Genomic DNA, 22474 nt, shown 5'->3' on the forward strand with positions numbered 1-22474 from the left:
AGCCATGTAGTCTCCTATTTGAGCTCAAAAAGGGAGTGATTTATGTTATGGCAGATTTTGTGTTGTTGGTGGAATGAGGTGAGCCAGCAGGAAGCAACCAGGGGATGTAGTGCTTTTCTCTTGTCAGATAATCAATACTGAGTAGACTGAAGTAGCTGAGCTACTAAACAGTCCCCTCTGGGTAGCATATATGTCAACTTGATGCCTATACTCAGTCTAATGTGTCCTGCATGCAGATCTACAAGCTCACAATGCATCGTGATGCGAAGCGTTGTGGGCTTGTAGATCAGTTATTTTCATCTGGGGAATCCATACTACAGTAAATCAGGCTTGAACCATATGAAGGCATACTTCTCAGATCCCAAAAAGATGTGCATGCTAATAATTAGCAAGTAAACAACCAAAACAATGCATTTTCGGAACAAACAGTTGAGTCATTCACACTGCAGACTTTTGGAATTTATCATTTTGATAATAAAGAAGCATAAGAAATCAAGATTTTGATTTAGGCTGCTTGCTACTGGTTGAATACTTCAAAACGTATTTCAATTGACTCAGTTTTTTCCAGCAAGTTCCGTTTAAACTATATGTAGATCTACGATATCCTTCAGACATACGACATAGGCCTAATTTCTTAACATGTAGCCTATGCTATTCAACATGCACTTATCATGACATAGCTGTAAGTAAGAAATCACAATAATGCTCCATCAGGACTCCAAGGCGACGTGTGCGTCTGTCTTGGCTGTCTGTCTGTAATACAATATTACTGTAAAATATCCAGGAGATATGAGATCTAATTGTGTTTTATAGAACTGTTACAATTTGAAAACAGCTTGAAGATTAAAATGGGTCTGCACTCTGCACCAATATATTGCTATCCACGTGTCATCACTATTATAGAGTTTATAACAAACAAAGAGATGTTTCAGTGTTGGGCAAGAGATCAGAAAATGGTTCTGAATATTGTATACTATGTGTGCTAGTTCTTTAGACAATTCTAAGTGGAAAAACACCCCCAAAAGTTGCAAAGAATGTGATGAACAGATGAAGTAGGGAATTGGCAAATGTTTGAATATAGGCCAGTTGTTGTCCACCCCAAATGGCACTTATGGAGCAGCAAGAAAATGATTGAGGGCCTGGCCTGTCACATTGGCACTGCTGTGCCCTGGCCTATACTGTAGGTATAGGCTACTTTCATCTGCCCATACTGTCACGGTAGCAGAATGACTGAACCCAAAATGCAGAGCCACAAGCAAAGTAGTTTCAAAAACTGGTTTATTAAAGCAGATGGCAATCATGGCAGCTTAGCTTACAATCAAAAGTAGAAAAGCAAGCATTAACTCCTCAGGGAATCCCAAAAGGCCAGACTTTTCAAAAATACAAATAAAAAACCCAAAAGGCAAAACTAAACTAAACCCAAAACTAAACAAAGCACCAGGCAAAACACAGGAAGTCCAGAAAATGCAAAACCTTACAGAATGAGAACGAGGATTTCCAGGTACAGCAGAACACAGGAACACCCAGATGAGCACATGGGACAATGATTTATGTACTGACAGTTTGTGTGTGCAATGAGTCCAGTATTTATAGGAAGCAGGTTAATGGCAAAGGGTTCACACAGGTGTGTAAAGGGAAGCACTTGCAGGGCTGATGAGAGAGTTGGAGACAGGTGTGCAGTGTGATGGAATGGAATGAGGGAGTGGCCAGGGAGGAGACGTGGAGTGACAGACCATGACACAACCAATATGCAACTCCTGTTATACCACTGTTATACCACTTATCACTTATTGCGAACCTGTTAGTCATGACAAACAGTGCAAAGAAATTTATCAAATATTGGTCACTTTTTGATCAAGAAACATGGAGTGCATTTAGCATTATGAACAGATATGCTTAAATGTATAGGCTTTAATTCAACACTATACTCACTGACTGGAGCACAGACTGCTGAGGTTTAAAGTCTACTGACAGTACAGTAGCCTATATCACATACACTGGTATTTTTTCGGCCTGCGTCTTCCATAGCCCCTACAGTTAAGTAAGTCCTTCTATAACGTGGTGCCCCAGCCCATCTCTCTCCCTCCCCCTCTCCCTCTCCCACCCACCTCTCTCTCCCTAGCGTAGGCTACTTGACTTTAATTCGGTCTATCAAGCGTCATCCTCACAGACTCGCCTCATGCACTGTAGGCTATATACTTTCAGCTCAAACCACTAAAAGCACAATTGACATTGTCGACGCATTCGAAATAACAGCTAGGGTGCGTTCAGCACTTAAACGTGTCTCGTTTATCCATCCCTGTCTTTCGATCGGACTTTGTTTTGAAAGAATTCGCGACTGGGGGAAAAGCACATTGACAGGATGAGCTGATCTGCATCAAGTGCGAGGTGCACTTCCACTCGGCGGTACGGTGATGCTCCTCTATAAAACAGCCCGCTGTATTTTGGCAGGGAGGGGGATGCATCAGTTTAACCCTCGGTTCTGCCCGCGGGACTCGCTCGTACGTTTAGCCTAGATAAGTTGGGGAGATGTGTGATGAGTCCACGGCCGCTGTAAGGGATTGTATCGCACGGTATTCATGAGGATATCTTTTTCTTCGTTTTCTTCAACTTCGATGGCTTGAGTAGCCCATTTGTTTGCGCCCATGTATGCTGCCAAGGAGGGATGTCGGGTATGGGCCATCTATCGCCCTCACATCGCACGGAGTATAGCGGCTGACCAAGAGGCGTGAATCGGGTCGCTATTTGAGTGCCAATAAAACCAAACTACTTTAGAGATATGAATTATCGAGATTTACAGGTATTGTGTTGCTTGTCCTATGCTACCGACAACGGGATTTCAAGAGCAAAATGACTGTGGCATAAACTATTTCTGGAGACGCCTGTCACAGATATCGCCGCTGAATTGGATAGGGTGGATGGTTATTTCCAAAACAGTCCAATCCTATGTGTACTGCATTCATTTGTTCGAAAGGCTGCCTAGTGTCTTCGAGAACAGCGCAAGAGGAATGCTGGTCCAAGACCTAATGCCATTTACTTTAAGTTTTTGGCCTTTTTTCTTCGGTCATAGCCTTCTATCACTGTTTTTACTCTCATGCCAGGTAAGGAGCATGTTTAGGCGCGCCGCTTAACTCATTTTACGCATGAGATGATGTTATACAAGTGTATCTGGAGTTGTTGGAATAATTAGATAAGCAGGTGAACGATTACAACTAGACTTCATTTCATGTTTTTGTATACTTATTACATGCAATGTCTTGTTGCTTCATAATCTGTGTGCACTGTGCAGCCAGTCATGTGCACCAGTGTATGGCGTCAATAATGTATGGCACACAGGTCTGCCCATAATGTTAATAATGATGGATATGCCTGTCTGTAACTGTAAAGCAAGTTGATAATGACAACACACCATGTGAATAATAGCTATGCACACTCATGTGCTAGCTCACACACCACGACATAAACACAGTCAATTAAATTTGCTGTGAGAATATGGAGTAGAGCTGTTTTCGTTTCCATGATAACAATATCCTGTTATCCCACCATGATCCAGGCCTCTGCACCCCTGCATATGTTAGGGATGAGTAGTCTAACCTCTGCCCCACGCTGCTGCCTACAACCGTTGTTCACACACACGCAGTGCTGCCAGGGTTCATGTGTAATGTGATCTGCTTGAGTTTCCAAGTCCACCCACGCACACTCCTCAGGGCAGCCTGCTGCCCACTCTGTTGGTGGGTGGTTTCTCACAGGAAGAGGGTTGCAGCCATAGACATGATGATGATACCATTCTGTGCATGTCTAAACACTGAAAGATGCTGTGGCAGCAACAATGCAGGGAATAGATAGTGAAGGGATATCCACTACTAGCCTCCACATGAAACTAACTAGGATGTTGTTGACTGCAGCACACAGAATCAGAACCAGCTTTATTGTCACATCACAGGTTTACAAGGTAAAAAAGTGGGTGAAATTTGTTTTCGTGCATTATGGTGATAGGTCCCATCGTGTCGTTATTTCCAAAAGAAAGGGAAGAAGAAGAGCAGAGGGGGGAGGGGAGGGCAAGTGAGAAAGGAGATCAAACAAGAAACAAAAATATCTACATATTTTCACATAGTACCTGAGATAAAGGTGCCTGTGCAGTGATGTTGACCCACGTGCATTTATGATGTGGGCAATTCACCAATGTTATTTTTCAGTATGCATTGAAGGTCTCTTTTTTCCACCCTCTCCTCTTTCTCTCTCTCTCCACGTGAAGGGTGAACTCCAGAGGTCATGCTCACGGACTGTGGCGGAGAAAGTTAGTGAACAGTGCCAGCTGGCATGCCACTGTAGAAGCTACCCTCCCCTTCCTCCCCCGCCTCCCCCCCCTCCTCCACCACGGCTACTTGGGACCACAGGTAAGTTCTCTGCTCCAAGTACCGTGGGTCCAAGTGCTTTAATCACGCGACCTGTCTCACTCTCACCTGCGAGTGTTTCCCAGCCAAACGCAGGTGCATGCAGTAGCATCAATTAGCCAATTCCAAGGAAACACAATGTTGGCTTCCATATTTCGGACCTAATCTACAGCAGAATTTAACATCAAGATTCACACAATCTATACTGTGTGTGTGTGTGTGTGTGTGTGTGTGTGTGTGTGTGTGTGTGTGTGTGTGTGTGTGTGTGTGTGTGTGTGTGTGTGTGTGTGCGTGTGCGTGTGCGTCCGTGCACGTTTGTGTGTACGAGCATGCGTGCGTGGTTATGTGTGTATGCTCAGTGGCATCTGTGTGTTAGATAGAGGATGTTGACAGCTGAACACGGGACTAATTTATGCCGGGCCTGACCTTGGGGAGTACCCAGCTGCCTGTGAAATCCATGTCTGCTGGGCTGTCAGGCTCAGTGGTTCAGTGGAGAGGGTTTCCCCCGGAGGACCCCTGATTAAAACACAGATGACTTAATTAAATTAGCTTTAGTTTGATACAGATAAGGGGCTAATGAACCAGCCGAGTCGTGCCAGTTCTGTTTTGAAGTCGAGCCGGGGGCGCACAGGGGTAGGTGTGTGTGTGTGTGTGTACTGTACGCACTTGTGTGCGATGCGTGTGTATGTGAATGCTGCCTGTTGCGGGCTGCAGCACATTTGTCCCTCTATCTATACACTCTTTTCTTCAACCCAGTCGATAGATGGTCTATCCATTGACAGTTTGTCTAATCCATTAAATCTCTCTGAAAGCTGATATGATTTGTATATACCCATGAGCACCTTAATGAGCATTGCTCTGATATATTGGACAGGCGTTGCTGATGATGCAGCCGCTGCAAGTTATTACTTTGACTCTTTGGCATCACTCACGCAGGAGAGGGGGTAGTTCATCATCAAAGTCTCAACAGACAGCGGAGCGAAAGGTTTTATTCACTTGGTTTTTCTCCCCCCCTGTCTGGTCAGTGTAGATGGGCCTCCTCTTCCCCCTGAAGCCTGATTTATACTTAGTCGTATGATGGTGTCGCACGTCAAAAATAGCCGGTGTATAAGCTCACAATGCACTGCGTCGTGAGCTTTTAGATCCGCTATTTTTGGAGCACGACCCCTTTGTACGACAGAGTATAAATGAAGCATGACTCACCATGTGATCCACCTATGAATGGGCAGTTACGGACCTCTTTGTGATTGCATAAATACTGCCAGGACCACCTGACTGTCCTATCTAATGTGGGCTTTGAATGCCCAGTTATGGTTAAGAAGACTCAGTAGTTGGCTGTTTTTAAGGCGTTGAAGAAAGTGTTTGCAAAGAGCAGAATGGACAGTTCCCGGACCTCTTTGTGATCGTTGTCAAGGTCACTGCCTAAATACTGCCAGGATCACCTGACTGTCCTCTAACATGGGCTTTGAATGTCCAATTATGGTTAAGAAGACTCAGTAGTTGGCTGTTTTAAAGGCTTTGAGGAAAGTATTTGCAATAAGCAAAATTTATTAGCACTATTCCATTCTCTACAATGGTTACATTTAGCTTTAAACTATAAGTAGGCAATAAATATGCAGAACAGGCATAAAAACTGGGACAATGACTGAGACTGTGTCTATCCGCAAAAAGTTTGAAAAAGAAAAAGAGAGGAACTGGCACCGTTAAGTAAGAGTCTACTGTATGTGCTAAAAATGGTTCACAAGTCCACAGTAAAATCTGCAGTGTTAATTGAACTGTGACAGTGGAAAAAACGACCCACACGGGTCCATTATTACAGTTAAATGAACACTCTGGATTTCACTGTGTCCCTTCAAAGGAGTGAGCTTTATCACAATGAAGGAGATCCTTACCACTGACTGAATTAAATCCTACAGCCGTTGACAAAACGCAGGATTAAACGGAAGTTTGCCTGAGAGGCTTTTAGATTCATAGTGACTTATGACGTGCTGTGCTGTGCTGGAGGGAGCCATGCCATGTCATTTTCTCAGTAGAAATCTGCCGTGTTAGAAGCTATTTAGGACATTACTAAGGGGTGATTTGTTGCCATGGTGTAAAACATATCCCATTCATAACACCGCAGCGCTGCAAACGCAGCGTGTTTGTTTTAGGGTAAAACTAGAACATTTTACTGGGTACTCTCACAGTGTGATAGAGAAGGAGGGAGCAGAGAGCCACAGACAAGGTTATACAGAAAGACAGACAGATTGTACATACAATATTTTAAGTGATAATGCGAGATAAACAGCAGGGAGAGCAACGAATGGACAGGAAAGTTCCGTAAGGTGCGGGTGCACATGAAGATGTACATGGTTCGCAGTGAATGGTCCTGTACCACACATCTACACAGTAAAATCCTCAGTGTTAATTTCACCAAACTGAACCATTTGCACACTTTCGGGTCGGCATGAAAAGAATACTGAGGATTTGACAGTGTAAAGTGTGAAAGCGCAGGAGGTGTGGCATGGACCAGGAGACTAGTGGTGGTGTAAGAAAGGCTGACAGGACCTTAAATGATTCATAGTGTCGGCTTAGATATCTCTGAACATTGAGCCCAAGTTCTACACAACAGGCGAGGAGACACTGATGCTTCCCTATAATTTTGTGAGAGCAGGCTTGGAAAAGATTTATGCTCTGTTATGGACAGTTACAGTACAATTAATCAATGCATAGCGCCTTTGAGCTATTAAATACAGGTTGGGGGGATCTTCATCACGCTGTGAGTACTGTACTGTACTGTACTGTACTGTACTGTACTGTACTGTACTGTACTGTACTGTACTGTACTGTACTGTACTGTACTGTACTGTACTGTACTGTACTGTACTGTACTGTACAAGCCCTCCTCCCTGGCCTGTGTCTCTGTTTCTGTGTGTTAGGCTGTGCAACAGTGACACTTGGTGGTGAACAAACGCTATAACGCTATTTACGTGCTCGGACAAAGGGACAGACCCAGCCACACACATCGTGCTCGGACACAGGGACAGACCCAGCCACACACATACCTGTCTATAGGAGTGGTTGCACCCCTCAAAAATAGCTGATCTACAAGCTCACAATGTGCTGCAGTCAGTGACGCATTGTCAGTTTGTAGCTTGGCTATTTTCAATGAAGAAATTTGGTGTAGACTAGAGGGCCCCAGGGGGACTTATAGTGTTTATATATATAGTGTTATAGTGTTTAAGTGGTTGAGAAGTCAGATATATATATTTTACATGTAGATTCAAAAGCGATGGACACAATGGTAATATTGGTGTCTAGCAATGTGGTCTGACTTTGTCCATTAACCGTTTTCTCTTCCATCCACTTTCTATACTCTCTATACCCATGTCTCCCTGCACTTTAATGACTCTCTCTCTCTCTCTCTCTCTCTCTCTCTCTCTCTCTCTCTCTCAGTGGTAGATCCCACTGTGCCCTTGTTGAGGCCCTGGTGGATGGGGATGGAGATAATAGTGCTAGGAACGGTGGGCTGTGCTTCAGCTGTCTTCCTCCTGTCAGCCATCATCATCTGCTACAAGGCCATCAAGAGGTTCGATGAGCATTCTGTTTCCCTGTTTCTATGATTCCCTCTAACCTATTGATGCAGCAGTATCCCTATTTTGTACTCAAGTCATGCAATGGTATTGTGCAAGCTCAATACCATGACATGCCCAAAATAGGGATGGTTGAATGTAAGTTACCGTTCTAAAATGTGAAAAAAGCAAGTATGCATGCTGTCCTTGCCATCTTATCCAAGGTTACTCATTTGAGACTGAATCCACTTACCTGAGAACGTCACATAAGGATACCGTGACCCCTGTCGTAACGTAACCCTGCTGGGTCACACTAAGGTCAAAGGTTAGATATTGGAACTTGGGTTTCCGTGGTAAGTGAGGATGAGGCACTCAGTTGTATTATGCATTATTTGTAAAATCAAATAAATAGGAGTGTAAAAATTGTAGCATCCAAGATGCCAAAATAAAATCTCTCAGCATTGGCCATTTAAAATTGCTTAAAGGTTTTATGACATTCATTTTCATTTATTTTTCTTTTTCTTTTTTCTTTTAGGTTTTATGACCTCAATTACACCCAAAAAACCTGAACTTTGAACATTCAGTGGATTTTCTGTGGTCTGAAGTTTTCTTTGGGGTTTGGAAGCCTTTTGAGCTACAATGAAAACAGGCAACACAGTGAAAACAGTGACATCTGCTGGCAAATCCCATTGACATATATGGGATTTGCAGGGTCTTACATCACTTACTGCCGGCAAATCAGAGCACCTGTTTGAGCCAGAAAACCCCAGATCACAGAAAATCTACTGAATGTTAAAAGTTCATGTTTTTTGGGTGCAATTGAGATTAGAAAACCTAAAAAAAATAAGAACAATTCCAAAACCTTTTTTTTAATGTCACAATCCCTTTAATTGTCTTAGTATGTTTTTGAATGGCAACAGGATGATGTCATGTGAAAGTGGGGGAAAGATCCACTACCAAAGGAATCCCAAGGCCCTGTCAATGCAACTCTAGCTATTTGCCCCTATTTGGTTTGGCTTATTAGAGAAAAAGCTGCGTGAGGTTTTAGCCTGCAGCAGAACCAAGACCCAATTCCCTATCTGACATTCAGCCAGCACTGTATCACACATAAATTCCGACACACACGTAGCTGTTCACAGACATTTAGCACATGCACAGTTTGCACACACATCTGTCTAAAAGCAATGTATATGCACGGACTGGCATGGAGAAAATATGAGCACACTTTTCTACACCCCACACCCCACCACCATCAACACACAGATGCATACACACACGCACACATATTCATCATCTTGGCATATTTACACACTGTATAAGACATAGAATAAACAAGTGTCTCAAACCCATATGAGAATAACCATAGATGTGCATGTACAATTTAGGAAATAATGTTATTTATGAAATTGTGTGTGAAGAGAGCACGCTAGATGTGTCTGGCCAGCCTGGCCTCGGTAGAATTCTGTTTCTCTTTTCCTTAAACAACAAATAGGCAAAGTCAAGCAGCGGAAGTAATGGGTGGTTGGCTCAGGAATTCATTATGGCAATTCTCCAGCCCCCTCCGTAGCCAAGGGGCACCTTTTTTAATGCAGCAGTGGTAAGGAAGTGTTGTTGCAATACGGGCTGCTGTAGCCCCAAACCCAAGTCATTATTTATGAATTAATTTGCGCAGTCATTCAGTCGCAGGCCACATCTTTTATACATGCAAGCGGGTCGTGTCCTGAAGCTCTGTGAGCACTGTGACTGCAGACTGCCACACCAAACTGCCTTCCTTTCAGAATGAGTAGGGGAAAATGCACAGGTCCAGTCAGACTGGCCTCATTAGACATTCATTAGTCTGCAGCCAATAGGAAACCAGCCCCAGAAAAAGAAAAAAAAATGTGGAGCATAAAAATTGATTGGAATGTGTCATGGATGCCCTAATCATCCATCCATCCTGAGCGGAAGAGAGGGTATAAGACAGATAAAAATGTTGTCTACCAAAGCAGGGAAAGGCGGTAATTGGGTGTCCTAGTCAATAACAATGTACGAGAGGGTTTGTCAGCTAGAAAACAGAGGCAGTTATATATAGCTCTTCCAGACCCTCACTGCTCAGGGCTTTCCCAATGAAAATCAGTTGGCCAATTGCCAAGCCCTGCGCAGCAGACACACTATAAGAGCTTGCTCTGTAGGCCCCCTAGTCCTGCAGGCCTTTTGCTATATTTTCTAATCTTTGTCTTCCAGTCATCCGTCAGAGGAAATGGGTTTGTAAAAGACTAAACAAAAACAAAACAAAAAAGAAATGTTCCATATGTTCTATTGAGTGGAATCCAGACACTGTGGAAGCCGGTAATACAGTATGTGCAAGCATAAAGAGGATTCAGACACATGCTGTGTTTCAGTGTGGCTGTCCTGTCAAAATCAAAAGACATGATAGGCAGGATGCCGGCCAGGATGCAGGCCATCCACGAAGCCTAAACAAACATAGTGCAACTTGATTAATGAAACTAGATGCTTTTACTCAATCATGGACCGGCTGCTCTGGGATCTGCCAGAGGAGAGAAGATATATCTCAACTGGACCTGTCCGACTACAATATGTCAAGACAATTCAGTAACACGAAGAGACAGCATAATATCTTTGTGAAGCAAAGTGGTTTATAATCCAATATTTGGCAATATATTATTATTACTCTATTCTTATCTCCATCAATTATCAAGCCAGCACTTTCAAAACAGGTAAGCAGTGTCAGGGCGTTTCACAGTCCGTCTTTGAACCCGAAGTATGTTAGGCCTACTCTAATATCCAGATGGTTGGAGTAATTGTAAACAGCTTAACACATGTCCCAATTTCATCACAATTCATTCCCAAAACTTCAAACGGGAATGTGTTCTGTGATCGCACACGCACAGCTTTGATATAAAATATTCATCTAACCTGTGAAGTGTTGTGTAGCCACCTGCCATGTGTCAACAGCATGGCATCTATTATTGACAGCCTGGGTAGAGGTCGGTGTGAGGCCCAAATGGTATGCCCTGTGTGTTGGCCCAGAGCAACATCAGCAATCAACCTACATTATTGGATCTGTTGAGCAGACAGACTCAGAATGCCACGCCTGTTTTCACTTCAATACATTAAGTGGAGTGGGACGCCTTACCCACAGAGTTGGCGGCCCGCATATTGCGGTGTCATTATTTTAAAACTAATTTACTGTAACTTGAGTAAGTGCTCCATTTTGTGACCCGCCCTCAGAGTGGATTCAAAACATCAACAAGGTGTCCAGTATCCTCTGTGTTAGTAACTAATTTGAAGCATCAAATTTGATTGGCAGTGCATCTTTATGATCGGCCACTTGGCTTCTGTCGACTCGCGTCTAAACTACTGTAGCACTATAGGCTAAATAATCGTCAGTTAAATTTAAAAGGTCAAGTAAGGTTAGTAAGAATGGTGACAGTGGGAGTCGTGTCAATAGCATGTATGGAAATACAGCCATGCTACATCCACACAAATACCTTTTAGTTTTCAAATGCATAACCGTTGCTACATTTTAGCCTAGTGTCCCCCTAAAACTCAAATACATTGCTGGCTCCGTTTTAGTTTTTAAATTCTAGGCTTGCGTTTTAGTCTGGACAGGGAAAATGATACGTACACCGTTGATACCGCTTGAAGATCTGAAATTACACCTATTTCCTGACAATGGTTTTCCTAATGGTGTTTGCTTGGCTACTAAACTTATACGTTTGAAATACTCTTGAAAGAAGATACTCAAATCTGTGGTATACTATTAAATTGCCAAACAAATGAATTATGTTGTACAAGTACATCAGAAACGTAACTTTGGTCCATTATTTCTCCACTTTAATAATACCAATTGGTATTGTATTTTATATAATTTTAATCGTTGATTAGTCACCTTTACAACGAATAGCTTGTAAGGATTGGGCGTCCGTAGGATAAGCAAGTAGTTGGTAATATTCACCCTTGCTTTGAGTTGCTTAGTGGATTGGATTATTGCACTCACAGTAATAAGGTCAAAACACATATCTTGGCCATTTTTACACTTTATTAATTTTACACTCACTGTTAGGGAACTCAGTAGCGTCTGGAAGATCCATATGCAGCCACAACATCTTGGTATGGGGCAGTATCTCTCTCTCACAGAACTTATCATTGAAGGCAATCTCAATGCAGTGAGATATCGGGATGAGATTATGGAGCCAGTGGTGATCCCATATCTTCAGAATCTGGGACGTAAGGCCAACCTCCAGGATGACAACGCTCGGCCCCACAGAGCCATGATGTACCTCCAGAATCTGTGAGTGGAGAGGATGGAATGGTCTGCCGTGAGTCCAGACCTCAACCCAATTGAACACTCGTGGGATCAGCTTGGGCATGCTGTACGTGCTAGAGTGACAAACAGAACCAGGGTGGCTGACTTGCAACAAATCCTGGTTGAGGAATGGGATGCCATCCCACAGCAAAATGTGTCTAGTTGTGATTGTATGGATCTTCCAGAGCCTAATGAGTTCCCTAACACTGAGTGTAAAATTAATAAAGTGTAAAAATGACTGAATACCTGTTGTTTCCTTATTACTGTGTGAGAGTGCAATCATTCAATCCACTAAGCAACTCAACCAACCACTTGCCGTTTTGGCAAATGTTTTGGAGGCGCTACCCCCCCACATGTTTAACTGTGTTGCTCATTCCACGAACACCTGGTTGTAAAGGTGACTAATCAACGATTAAAATGATATAAAATACAATACCAATTGGTATTATTAAAGTGGAGGAATAATTTACAAAAGTTAAGTTTACGACCTTTTGTTGCCGAGTTTATGTGAAGGCCAGAGTTGTTTCACTGTCCATTTTCCCTCCAAAAGATATTAGGGCCTATACATTAGCCTATAGGCTGGGCTGGGGATGGAGTGGGAACAGGTGTGTGACAGTGGCTACGTTTACATGAAGGGTGATCATTCCGAATAAATACTTCCGAATAAAATACATCCGATGTAATGTTTTTTGCCGCGAGTTTACATGGGAAATGGTCATTCCGAATGAGTGTTTATATGGAGAAGTGATAAAAGACATGATACATGTTAATTCACGTGAAACTACGCCATCTGTTGGACACATAAAATATAGGCAGTTCATTCATTGTGACTTTCAGACGAAAGACGACACTTTGAAATCCCATCATTTCATTCCGCAGTAGTTTTGAGGCTGCTGCTTGGATAAGGACGGACATACTATGTTTACCGTCTTTTTTTCCCCACCTGCTGCGGCTCCCCTTCTCCGCTGGGAAGGTGATCATCTCGTTTTTATGTGTAGCCTACTTTATTATCTACAGCACGGCCAGGGCACGCAACACACTGATTATTATTGTATCGGGTCGCTCGTTATTTTTGAGAGAGAGAGAGAGAGAGAGAGAGAGAGAGAGTGTGAGAGAGAGACCGTTGAACACACACACACACACACACACACACACACAAAATGCACGAAATAACGCGCTCTATGTGCAAACTCCTCAGCGCGCCTTGGATATGAGGCTTATGAGCGCCTTGGAGTTGGAGCGCAATGGAAAATGAGCATGCTCAGAAAGACCAGAATTAATTTACATCCGAAGCAGTGTATACATGAGTCCAATTTTCTTTCAATCGCATTGAACATCGGAGTAATCCGGCCAGTGACATCGGAATGGTTTTTAGATCGCATCGAGCGTTTTCATTCGGATGTAAGTTTTTGTAGGTGTTTACATAACAACGTTTAATACGATTTAACTTCTATTCGGAATGAAAAGGGGATTTAACTGCTCATGTAAACGTAGCCAATGACTGAGGGTAGGAATGGAGAGTGGGAGTGGCTGACAGGGAGACATGGTCTGCAGACCATGACAGTCAGGTACTGAAATAAATAACATAGTTTATCGAAGTAACGGGTGATCATGATGCTACTGCCGAAGATTGGATAATATGAGCTGGAGAATCATTTCTTTATTACCCATAGTTCACACAAATAAAAAAGTAGGCTACTTACTGGTATTCCCCGATGGTGTGTCGCTGGCATAACTCTTCTTTGTTGCTATCATGCTATGCAGCCATTAGATTAGTTTTGGATTATTTTGCACCCAGATAAACTGCAGTGTCTCCTCAGCAATACATTCTGCCAAATCATACACAACAAATTGTGTTTGGTGGACAAGTTTCTTCCTGTTTGTCATATTTAAGTTGCCACACAAAAAGTGGAAAGTCCTAGGGTTCCTAAGGAGGCATTTAAATCCAATGCTTTTTGTTTAGGAAAACAAAGCAACAATTGGCTTAGAATCTTACAGACTATTCAGCAATGTATTTCGAGTCAGGCAGCATTGGTAAGCTGTAAAATCATATCACGTTAAGTTAACTTAACCACATGAACCGTAGGGGCCCTATTCTGGGTGAACATTTGGGGAAATGCATTGGTCAAGATACGGTATATTTATTGTAGAGGGACAAAAGGTGGGGCCCAGTATAGACCCCATGGGGACAAGAGTCAACTATGTAAGGGTTTAACTAGTTAAGTAATTAAGAAAATCGTGGTGCTAGTTCAGCATGTAATGGAACTTTAGCTGTGCTGATTGGTTAGCTGCTGCATCAGCAGCAAACGTTTTTCACCCTCTCTGTACTTTGTTCACTCCCCAGGCTGATTTGTGCTTAATGTAGAAAATGTTAATTCAATTCCACCCAGGCCTTCCACATTTTTAACTGCAAGTAAAAACAAACTCAGTCTATCTCAGAGTGGAAAGATGATACTGTATACAGCAAGATATAAATTACAATATTATCTGACCTGTGTAATAGGTTACATAAACTTTCACACAGGTCCTATGGCACCATCTGACCACAGGTCCTTGGTATCCCTTCTACAAAGAAATGCTTGGGGAAACCGTGCTTATCTGTGATACTGAGGACACCGGAGAAGCACAGCTTCAGCTTCTATCAGAAATATATATATTTCTAACTGTTATTGAGGGAGAACGACTATACCGCGTTGAATATCTATCTTGTTAGCACGTACCACTTCTTCTCTCAGAGGAGAATTCCCAGCCTTGCTCTAAACAAGACAGCGCTGTCCCTTAGAGAAAACCCTGGTATATCCCAACTCCCCCTGCTGCAGCCCATATCAACCAATCATCTTCCCTGCAGCAGGAGGATGTGTTTCCACTCCAAGGCTGGGCAGTTTCCTTTCCCAGGCTTCCCCTGGTCCCACTGGGACAGAGCAAATGCATGTCCTGGGTGGCCCTACGTCGTCAACCACCAGATGAAGGACTCCCATAGGAAGTCTTATTTACTGCCTCACATTTTGTTTACAGCCTTTACTATAGCGCTATTAAGTCAAACTCTTTTCCCTGTAGAAGAGGCAGCTGACTTTTGTGTGAGTGATGGCGATGACTAAGCTGTTATACCTGTCAATCATTCTGGGGCACAGTTATTCATATGCATCATGCAGGGCGTTACTTGTCATCCATCATTGTCAATAGGAACAGAATCAGACCAAAGAGGCAGACAGACAGACAGAGAGGGGAGAGCGAATGCATGAATTACTGTAGTCTTCAGTTCAGTATTACAGTGAAAAGTTACAAAGATGTATTATTTTATACTATGTGGGTCATAACTGTGTTGCATAACTGAAAGCTGAAATGGTTCTTAATGCTTTTATCACATTTATGTTGTACCAAACTGATTATAGTCCAGTGATTCAAAATCATTCATCTCTATGTTCCCCAGGTTCTATGTTCCCCACTTACCTAGGGTTTAGGATTTCTGCGTTAGGTTTCTGGTTTAAGGACTTCAGTGTTTTGTACTATACAATTGTATGTATAAGTACAGAACAAATAATGTTTGTTTTTGCCATCTTTGTTGAAGAGTCTGAGCAATTATGTTTTAGTGTATTTACTATTTTATGTTAATTAGATAGTTTAAGTAGCCTAGGCAGGCCTAAAGTTCAATGGATTGTTCAAAGACTGAGCTTAAATCAGAATTTGCTACTAAAAGTAACACTAAGACTAATAATACTAAAATAATATTTTAGTCTTACTAGAATTACTAAAATTACTATAATTTAGGTTTATTCTAAGTGGGGAACAAAGAACCTTTTTTGCATGGTGGGGAACATAGAACCTGGGGAACATACTGTAGGTACGCTCCCGTCCGGGCCCCCATTGGCGGGGCAGGGCTTGAGGTAGTCAAACATTTTAAACTGTAATAACACAATTTAGTGCAGCACAATATTTTTGTAATTGAAAATAGCATCCCTATTCTGGGCATGTGAACATTTGGTGACAATAGACAAATATTTGCAGAAAATAGCAGGTCTAGGAAAAAGTCTGGTCTAATCTAAGTAGCTACTTTCACTATTTGGTGTGCAATGAAGCGTATAGCGTATAAGTGTTTAACCATGTCTGAGAATTGCACGCACGCGTGCAATTCTCAGAGTGTGCGTGCGTGTGTGTGTGTGTGTGTGTGTGTGTGTGTGTGTGTGTGTGTAGGGAGCCTTTTTACATCATCGTTTGTCTGATGTAACAAGAGAGGCTCTAAACGATTAAAGGTTGGGAACTGTAGTTAAATGGGTAAATACTTACAGTAGGGGCGTTAGCTCCCCTCTGAGGGGAAGACGCTTGGGTCCAACTGGACTGAGAATGACTGTCCGTCAAGTCAGACTGGCCAACCGTAGCTTTCAGAGTAGAGGGCAGGAGACACTGAGCTAAGATGTAGCTTAAGGGTCCTCTGTACCAGCGAGGGCACTGTACAGTGTTGAGTGGGACAATAACTGTACTAACTGTATTCAGATCTGTCTCTGAGTTACATAAGCCCGAGCAGGGGAGAGCAGCTGAGGGGGTCGGCGCAGAAGCCACAGTACACTGGACAAATATAATAACCGCAAAAGCACTGAGGGGTGCATAAAAAGGGTAGCATTGAATGATGCTGGCTCTTCACAGACCAATGACAGGCAAGAGGATCATGTGTTGTGACTATTTTTTTCATTAGAAAGAACTCTCAGAAAGGCAAGTAGGAAAGTATTACAGGGAATTTCACATGAGGTTATGTATTGACGGGATTTACAAGCCAAATTGGAGTTGCGCACAGTGTACACACATCACTTAGTGGGGGGGGGGGGGGGGGGGGATTGTATCTAGCGACCGTCTATTTAATTGCCATGTCCCCCGTGTTGCAATGTATCCATCCCTCCCGTCTCCCTTCATGGATCTAAGAGCAAAGTGACCTTTTAACGTTGAGCTGATTAGACGGGATGGCTGAGACCAGCGCATCCACACGGAGCGGCTAGGGGAATCGAATCAGCCTAAAGGTTAACAGGCTAGAAACTCTGTTTAATGACACAGCTTTTACTGGGGAAGAATACAACACACAATTGCTTGTGTCAGTAATGTCTTCCTCTCGCTTATGTGAAAAATGTCTGTCCGTAGGAAACCACTGCGGAAAGAAGAGAACGGAACCAGTCGTGGGGAGTACGCTATGAGCATCCGCAACAAGAAGACCATAGGCACCAACAACACTGTGGTATAGACTGTCAGCTGACAGACATCACCTTACCCCCTAACACAAACAATTCCCTCTCACCAGAATGCAAATGGGGGTTTACCGGAGGTTTCCTAAACGCATACACTGTTCGTTCCCTCATCTCTCTGTGCATTGCCTGGACTTGAAGACCTATACATCCAGCTCGAGAAAGAGAGAGAAAGAGAATGAAAAGAAAAGCTGAAGTCAGAGAGAGAAAGAGAGAGAGAAATATGTGTGAACGGGATAGAAAGAGCAACAAACCCCCCCTGTGGTGTCAGAAGTGGCACAGCAGGCTGAACATTATGCTTTCTGTAACAGCAAGTGTTGCTGACAGGCTGGTTGGCTGCTTGCTGGAGTGGGACTGTTTGCCAGTTTACTGCAGACCCAGACCTTGCACACTGCAATGGAACAACGGACAATACAGCAGTCCCATTTGTGTGCTAGCTAGATAACCACCACACACAATAAATAACGTGCATGCAGTTTTTATGGAGAATGCAACATTTGTTTTCTTCTTTTTTTTTATATTTCTCACAATGTTTTGTTTTACATTTGTGGAGGTTCAGAAAGGGGCACAGTTATTCTGCTGGTCCTGGGTTTGGGATGTGGAATTTTCTCATCTGACTATGCAATTTACAAAAACATAAATAACAGGATGAACATCAGTATAATGATGTCATGTCATGTTTATTTTACATCCCAGCACTGAAATTGAGGACTTAGGCTCAATGTAATATATATTCATCCATCCATCTATTTATTTACTTATCTATGAATTTTATTTTTTTACTTACAAAAAACAAAAAAACTAATGCTGTCCCTTTAGTTGTTCATATCTTGACTGATTCATTTTATTTCTTGATAGCTTGTTTTTTTAAGTGAATTATTCATAAACCATATAATTCATTTGTGATGCTCCAATGCTTTAAGCCCGCTGTCAGTTTGTTGAGACACTGGTGCAGAAAACGCGCTTGCTCTGCAAAGAGTTTTGGTGTCACTTGTTTTGTCTCTGGCTGTTTGATATGCCTTTCTCTGCTTCCCTGAGACTTCACTAAAACAAGTCAGGGCATTTCTGTGATGTGCTGTGTGTGAATGTGTGTTTTCCAAACATTATTTCCATACTGCCGTCTGCAGCAGAACTCCTTTCCCCATTTGTTTTTTCCCTTGTGTAATTTTTAGCACAAGCTCCCAAAAACACTAGATGTGCTTGTGCGGTTTCTTTTGTTGAGCCTAGTTCAGACCAAAGATTTGCGACGAGACAAAACTATTTTAAGCTTGATTTATGCTTCATCGTATGCCGGTGTTGTGTGCTGGACACAGCTGATCTACAAGCTCATAACGCATCATGGATGTGATGAGTTGTGCGCTGCCTTTGTTGGCTTGTAGATCTGCTGTAAGATCTGCTATCTACATGTGGCACGACACCACACTGGTGTACAACAAAGTATCAATTAAGCATTAAAACGTTGCAGAGAAAATTTTAAGCCGTCTGAATTAGTCCCTATTATCTCGTCATTTCAGAGGCCTAGGTTCTAGGGTTCATCTGGATGCCTTCAACCATGTTCTTGTCTGGATTTGACAATCTTCATTCTCCTATCCGTCTACAAGTTCTTAGCCCATCACCAGTATAGAGGGACATTGAGCCCAGGGCTGACCGCTGACCTTGTGACTGGTGAGAGACAGGAGGCTTAGCCAATAGCCAGAGATCAGGTTGCACAGAGGATGGCCTCAGTGGGGATGCGTGTGACTCAGTGCTGTCACAGAGATCCTCCACACCCCTCTAATTGAATCTGAGCTGAATTGGAGCATCACTCAATGCTACGCTGCTTTTTTGACATCGAATCTGTGTATCAGCTGTACGTGTTTGTATGTGTGTGTGTGTGTGTGTGTGTGTGTGTGTGTGCGCGTGCGAGTGTGTGTGTGTGTGTGTGTGCACGCATGTGTGTGTGCGCACGCATGTGTGCATGTGTGTATTTCTATGTCTGCCTGTCTGTCTGTGTTTGTGCATGCGTGCAGAATCAGATGACTGTTATGTGTGAGAATGGGCTGTACTCTATGGCTGTCTGTATGTATAATATATAGACATAGGCTAAACTGTTACATTTTGGAAACACACAGTTGCATTGAAAATTTGAAACATGCACAGGTATTAGCAAAACAGTATACCCTAATATGTACCCATATGAGATAAAAGATGGATGCATGAATGTAAATATTGATATTTAAAAATCTGCCTTCTGGACTGTTAATTACATGTACAGCATAACAGAACGATCCGTTTATACATAGTAGAAAATAAACAATGTGCTACATGTTAGAATTATATCAATGTTGTCATGTTGATGGAGCAAGCCATTAATGTATATATGGCAATCAATAGTCAATGCACAATTTATGCATTATACCAAACAGATAGGTAAATGTGCATAGGTTGATTTCATTGCTGACTTTTTCAGTTGTAAATAAAAGTGTACAGAGTGACAGGCCTACAGTTTATTGTGTTGAAAGGCAATGCAGATAAAAATACATGCTTTTGTTGTTCGATGCCAGACAAACCTGTGCATATGTGCTGAGGGTGATGAAAGTGATGTTATATTTAGCCTGTAACCATCCGGTCTTCTTCACTGTTCTGTGTTGTTATTGTGTGCGTGTCTCGGGCAGAGCGGTGCTGGCCATGTCCCCTGGGCCCCCGTAACAGAAAACATGCTCCCCGTCTGTCTCACACAGTGCATCTTTAATGAAGTGCAATTATCAAACACACTCCACTCTATGGGTGCTTAATGATGCAAACAATACAACTTATGGGTCACATATTGCGCTAGCTCTGGGCTCAATCAATATAAAATGTCACAAACATCACGACTGGTGTGTGAGTGATTATATTCGGCAGCTAAAACTCAAATTGGTATAAAAATGATTAACTGGCATTTTGGCAAAATCTCTATTTTAAAGTGAATTATATGCAGCTACTGTGTTTCAAAGGAATAATTTCTACCCTCAGATTTTAATATTTTACATAAAGCTACGCATTTCTCCATCAGTTTGTGCATCACACATTTTGTTAACAACGTGAAACCAGGGAGGTGGAGAGATATTGTACAAGCTAAGTCATGTAGAGAGAGTAGAGAAGCACCAGAGAGGAATGTGAATGAATTATAATGTGAATGAGAGACTATACAGTGCTGTGCCTTCCCTGCTTTAGATGTGCCACTTGATGGTAATGCCAATGGACATTCTGAGCAATTTAAACATTCATGCATTGTCCAGCCATGGCGCTGTGGATTTGACTGTAATAAACCAATGTGACAGGCCTGAGTGGGACGGCCAGGGATCTTCACTGTCTCCGCCAGCTTTACTGTATGAGGGTTCTCTCAGAGGGTTTTTCTGTTGAGCAAAAGAGAAAATAATTCTCCAAATCCATGTATTGGATTGGAAACTCTATACATTTCAGTTTTAATCTTTGCAAATGCAGGCAGTTGTGGAACCGTTTCCTTCCCAGGCTGAACTGCTGATCTGTGTGAGACCACTGCTTTCAACCTCGCTCTTTAATCAGCTAATGTCACCTGTCCATGCACTGGGTGCTACGTTGTGCTACCGGAGTGTGTGTGATCACACTCGCTCCTTTTAAAGCTGACCTTCACATTCTTTGAGGACCCACTCACACCCTCTCTGCCTGAGAAGCCTTTGGTCAGCGTTAATTACCCCTCAGTATCTCCAGCTGCCTGCTCATCAGGTCAGTGCTCCCATATGGTCCTCCAAGAGCCAAGCAAGCAGCCCGGCCGGGGCGGGGAAAGTGCTGTATACCTGTGGGACGCTGATTACATAAGCTTCTGCTAATGAGAGAGGTTCTTTAGAACGGCCTGTGAGTTCAAACGACCACAACGGTGGCGGTGGCTGACAGATGCAGCCCTGGCACTGATTTCTCTCTCACACACACACACACACACACACACACACACACAATGACAATACACGCAAACACACAGGTGCAGAACAGGAGAGGCATTCTTTGATGAACCAAGACAGGTTCATCAAAGGTTGTTGTTACAAAGGGGCTTGATCTGCAGCCTAATTCAGCGAACTACTGTAGGGGTTAGCATCGGTGTGTGTGTGTTTACTACATGACTTTGTGTAATCTAATTAGACATCATTTTATGCCAGTGTGGTGACTCATTTGACACATACTGCTAACAGGTTCCATATCCAGAATGTCCAATGGATTGAAAATGTGTGACATGACATTTTGAAACAAGGCAAAGTCAAATCCCCCTTAGTTCACTCACACAGAATATATTTAAACTGTCTGATTAATGATTAATCATGAAGCCTGATAATGAAATCCTCAGAGTTAAAGGTGGAAAAACTAAGATTAAAGTGCTATTCAGCTTTTGTAGCCCTACTGTCATGTCATCTGTTATTCCCAGACAAGGGCCCTGTTGTAATGCATTTAGATCTCACAACAATGCTTAATCACAACAAACCACATTAGATCCAAAAGGTAATTGTGTTTGCTTCGGTATATACACGGGCCGATCTGTTTCAGGGCTGCCAACAAAGAGGATATGCTCGCTACTCTGTACTTGTGCGGGGGGGGGGGGGTGCCTGGGTGCAGCCGAGATGGTCTTGTTTACCTCTTTTGTCTGGCTCCGCCTTATCGAGTTACAATGCTGCCACTGCAACTCTGATTGGGCCCCTGATCGATCTGAGCCCTGATGGCGAGAGGCAATCTGACTGACAGTACCTGACAGGGATCTTAGACAGCAGCTCCATAAGACCTGCCGAGTCATCCGTCAGGAAACGCCTGAGGTTCTGTTTCTACTCCAGGAAAATACAAACAGTGGCTTTAGACTCATCGGCCTGCTGTCGTCTGCAGGACGGCACACGGGGCTCTTTTTCACATCAGTTTGGCATCTGTGTGGCCAATATCAAATGTAAAGTAAGTTTGAGTTGGTGTATACCTTTGGAGAAATAAAAGTTGTCCAAAGCAAACATGTTGAAA

General features: G+C 42.9%; 1 protein-coding gene across 1 annotated transcript; it reads left to right on the forward strand.

Annotated features, from left to right (window-relative positions):
- The first annotated feature begins 2267 nt into the window (after positions 1-2267).
- prima1 (proline rich membrane anchor 1) lies at positions 2268-19844 on the forward strand. Its single transcript, XM_083791795.1, has 4 exons — positions 2268-3101; positions 4256-4397; positions 7830-7962; positions 17382-19844. The coding sequence occupies exons 1-4, from the start codon at positions 2820-2822 to the stop codon at positions 17479-17481; spliced, it is 657 nt and encodes a 218-aa protein (XP_083647921.1). The 5' UTR covers positions 2268-2819; the 3' UTR covers positions 17482-19844.
- The last annotated feature ends 2630 nt before the right edge of the window (positions 19845-22474 follow it).

The sequence above is a fragment of the Protomyctophum parallelum genome (assembly GCF_964188405.1).
Source record: "Protomyctophum parallelum genome assembly, chromosome: 20".
NCBI classification, from domain to species: Eukaryota; Metazoa; Chordata; class Actinopteri; order Myctophiformes; family Myctophidae; genus Protomyctophum; species Protomyctophum parallelum.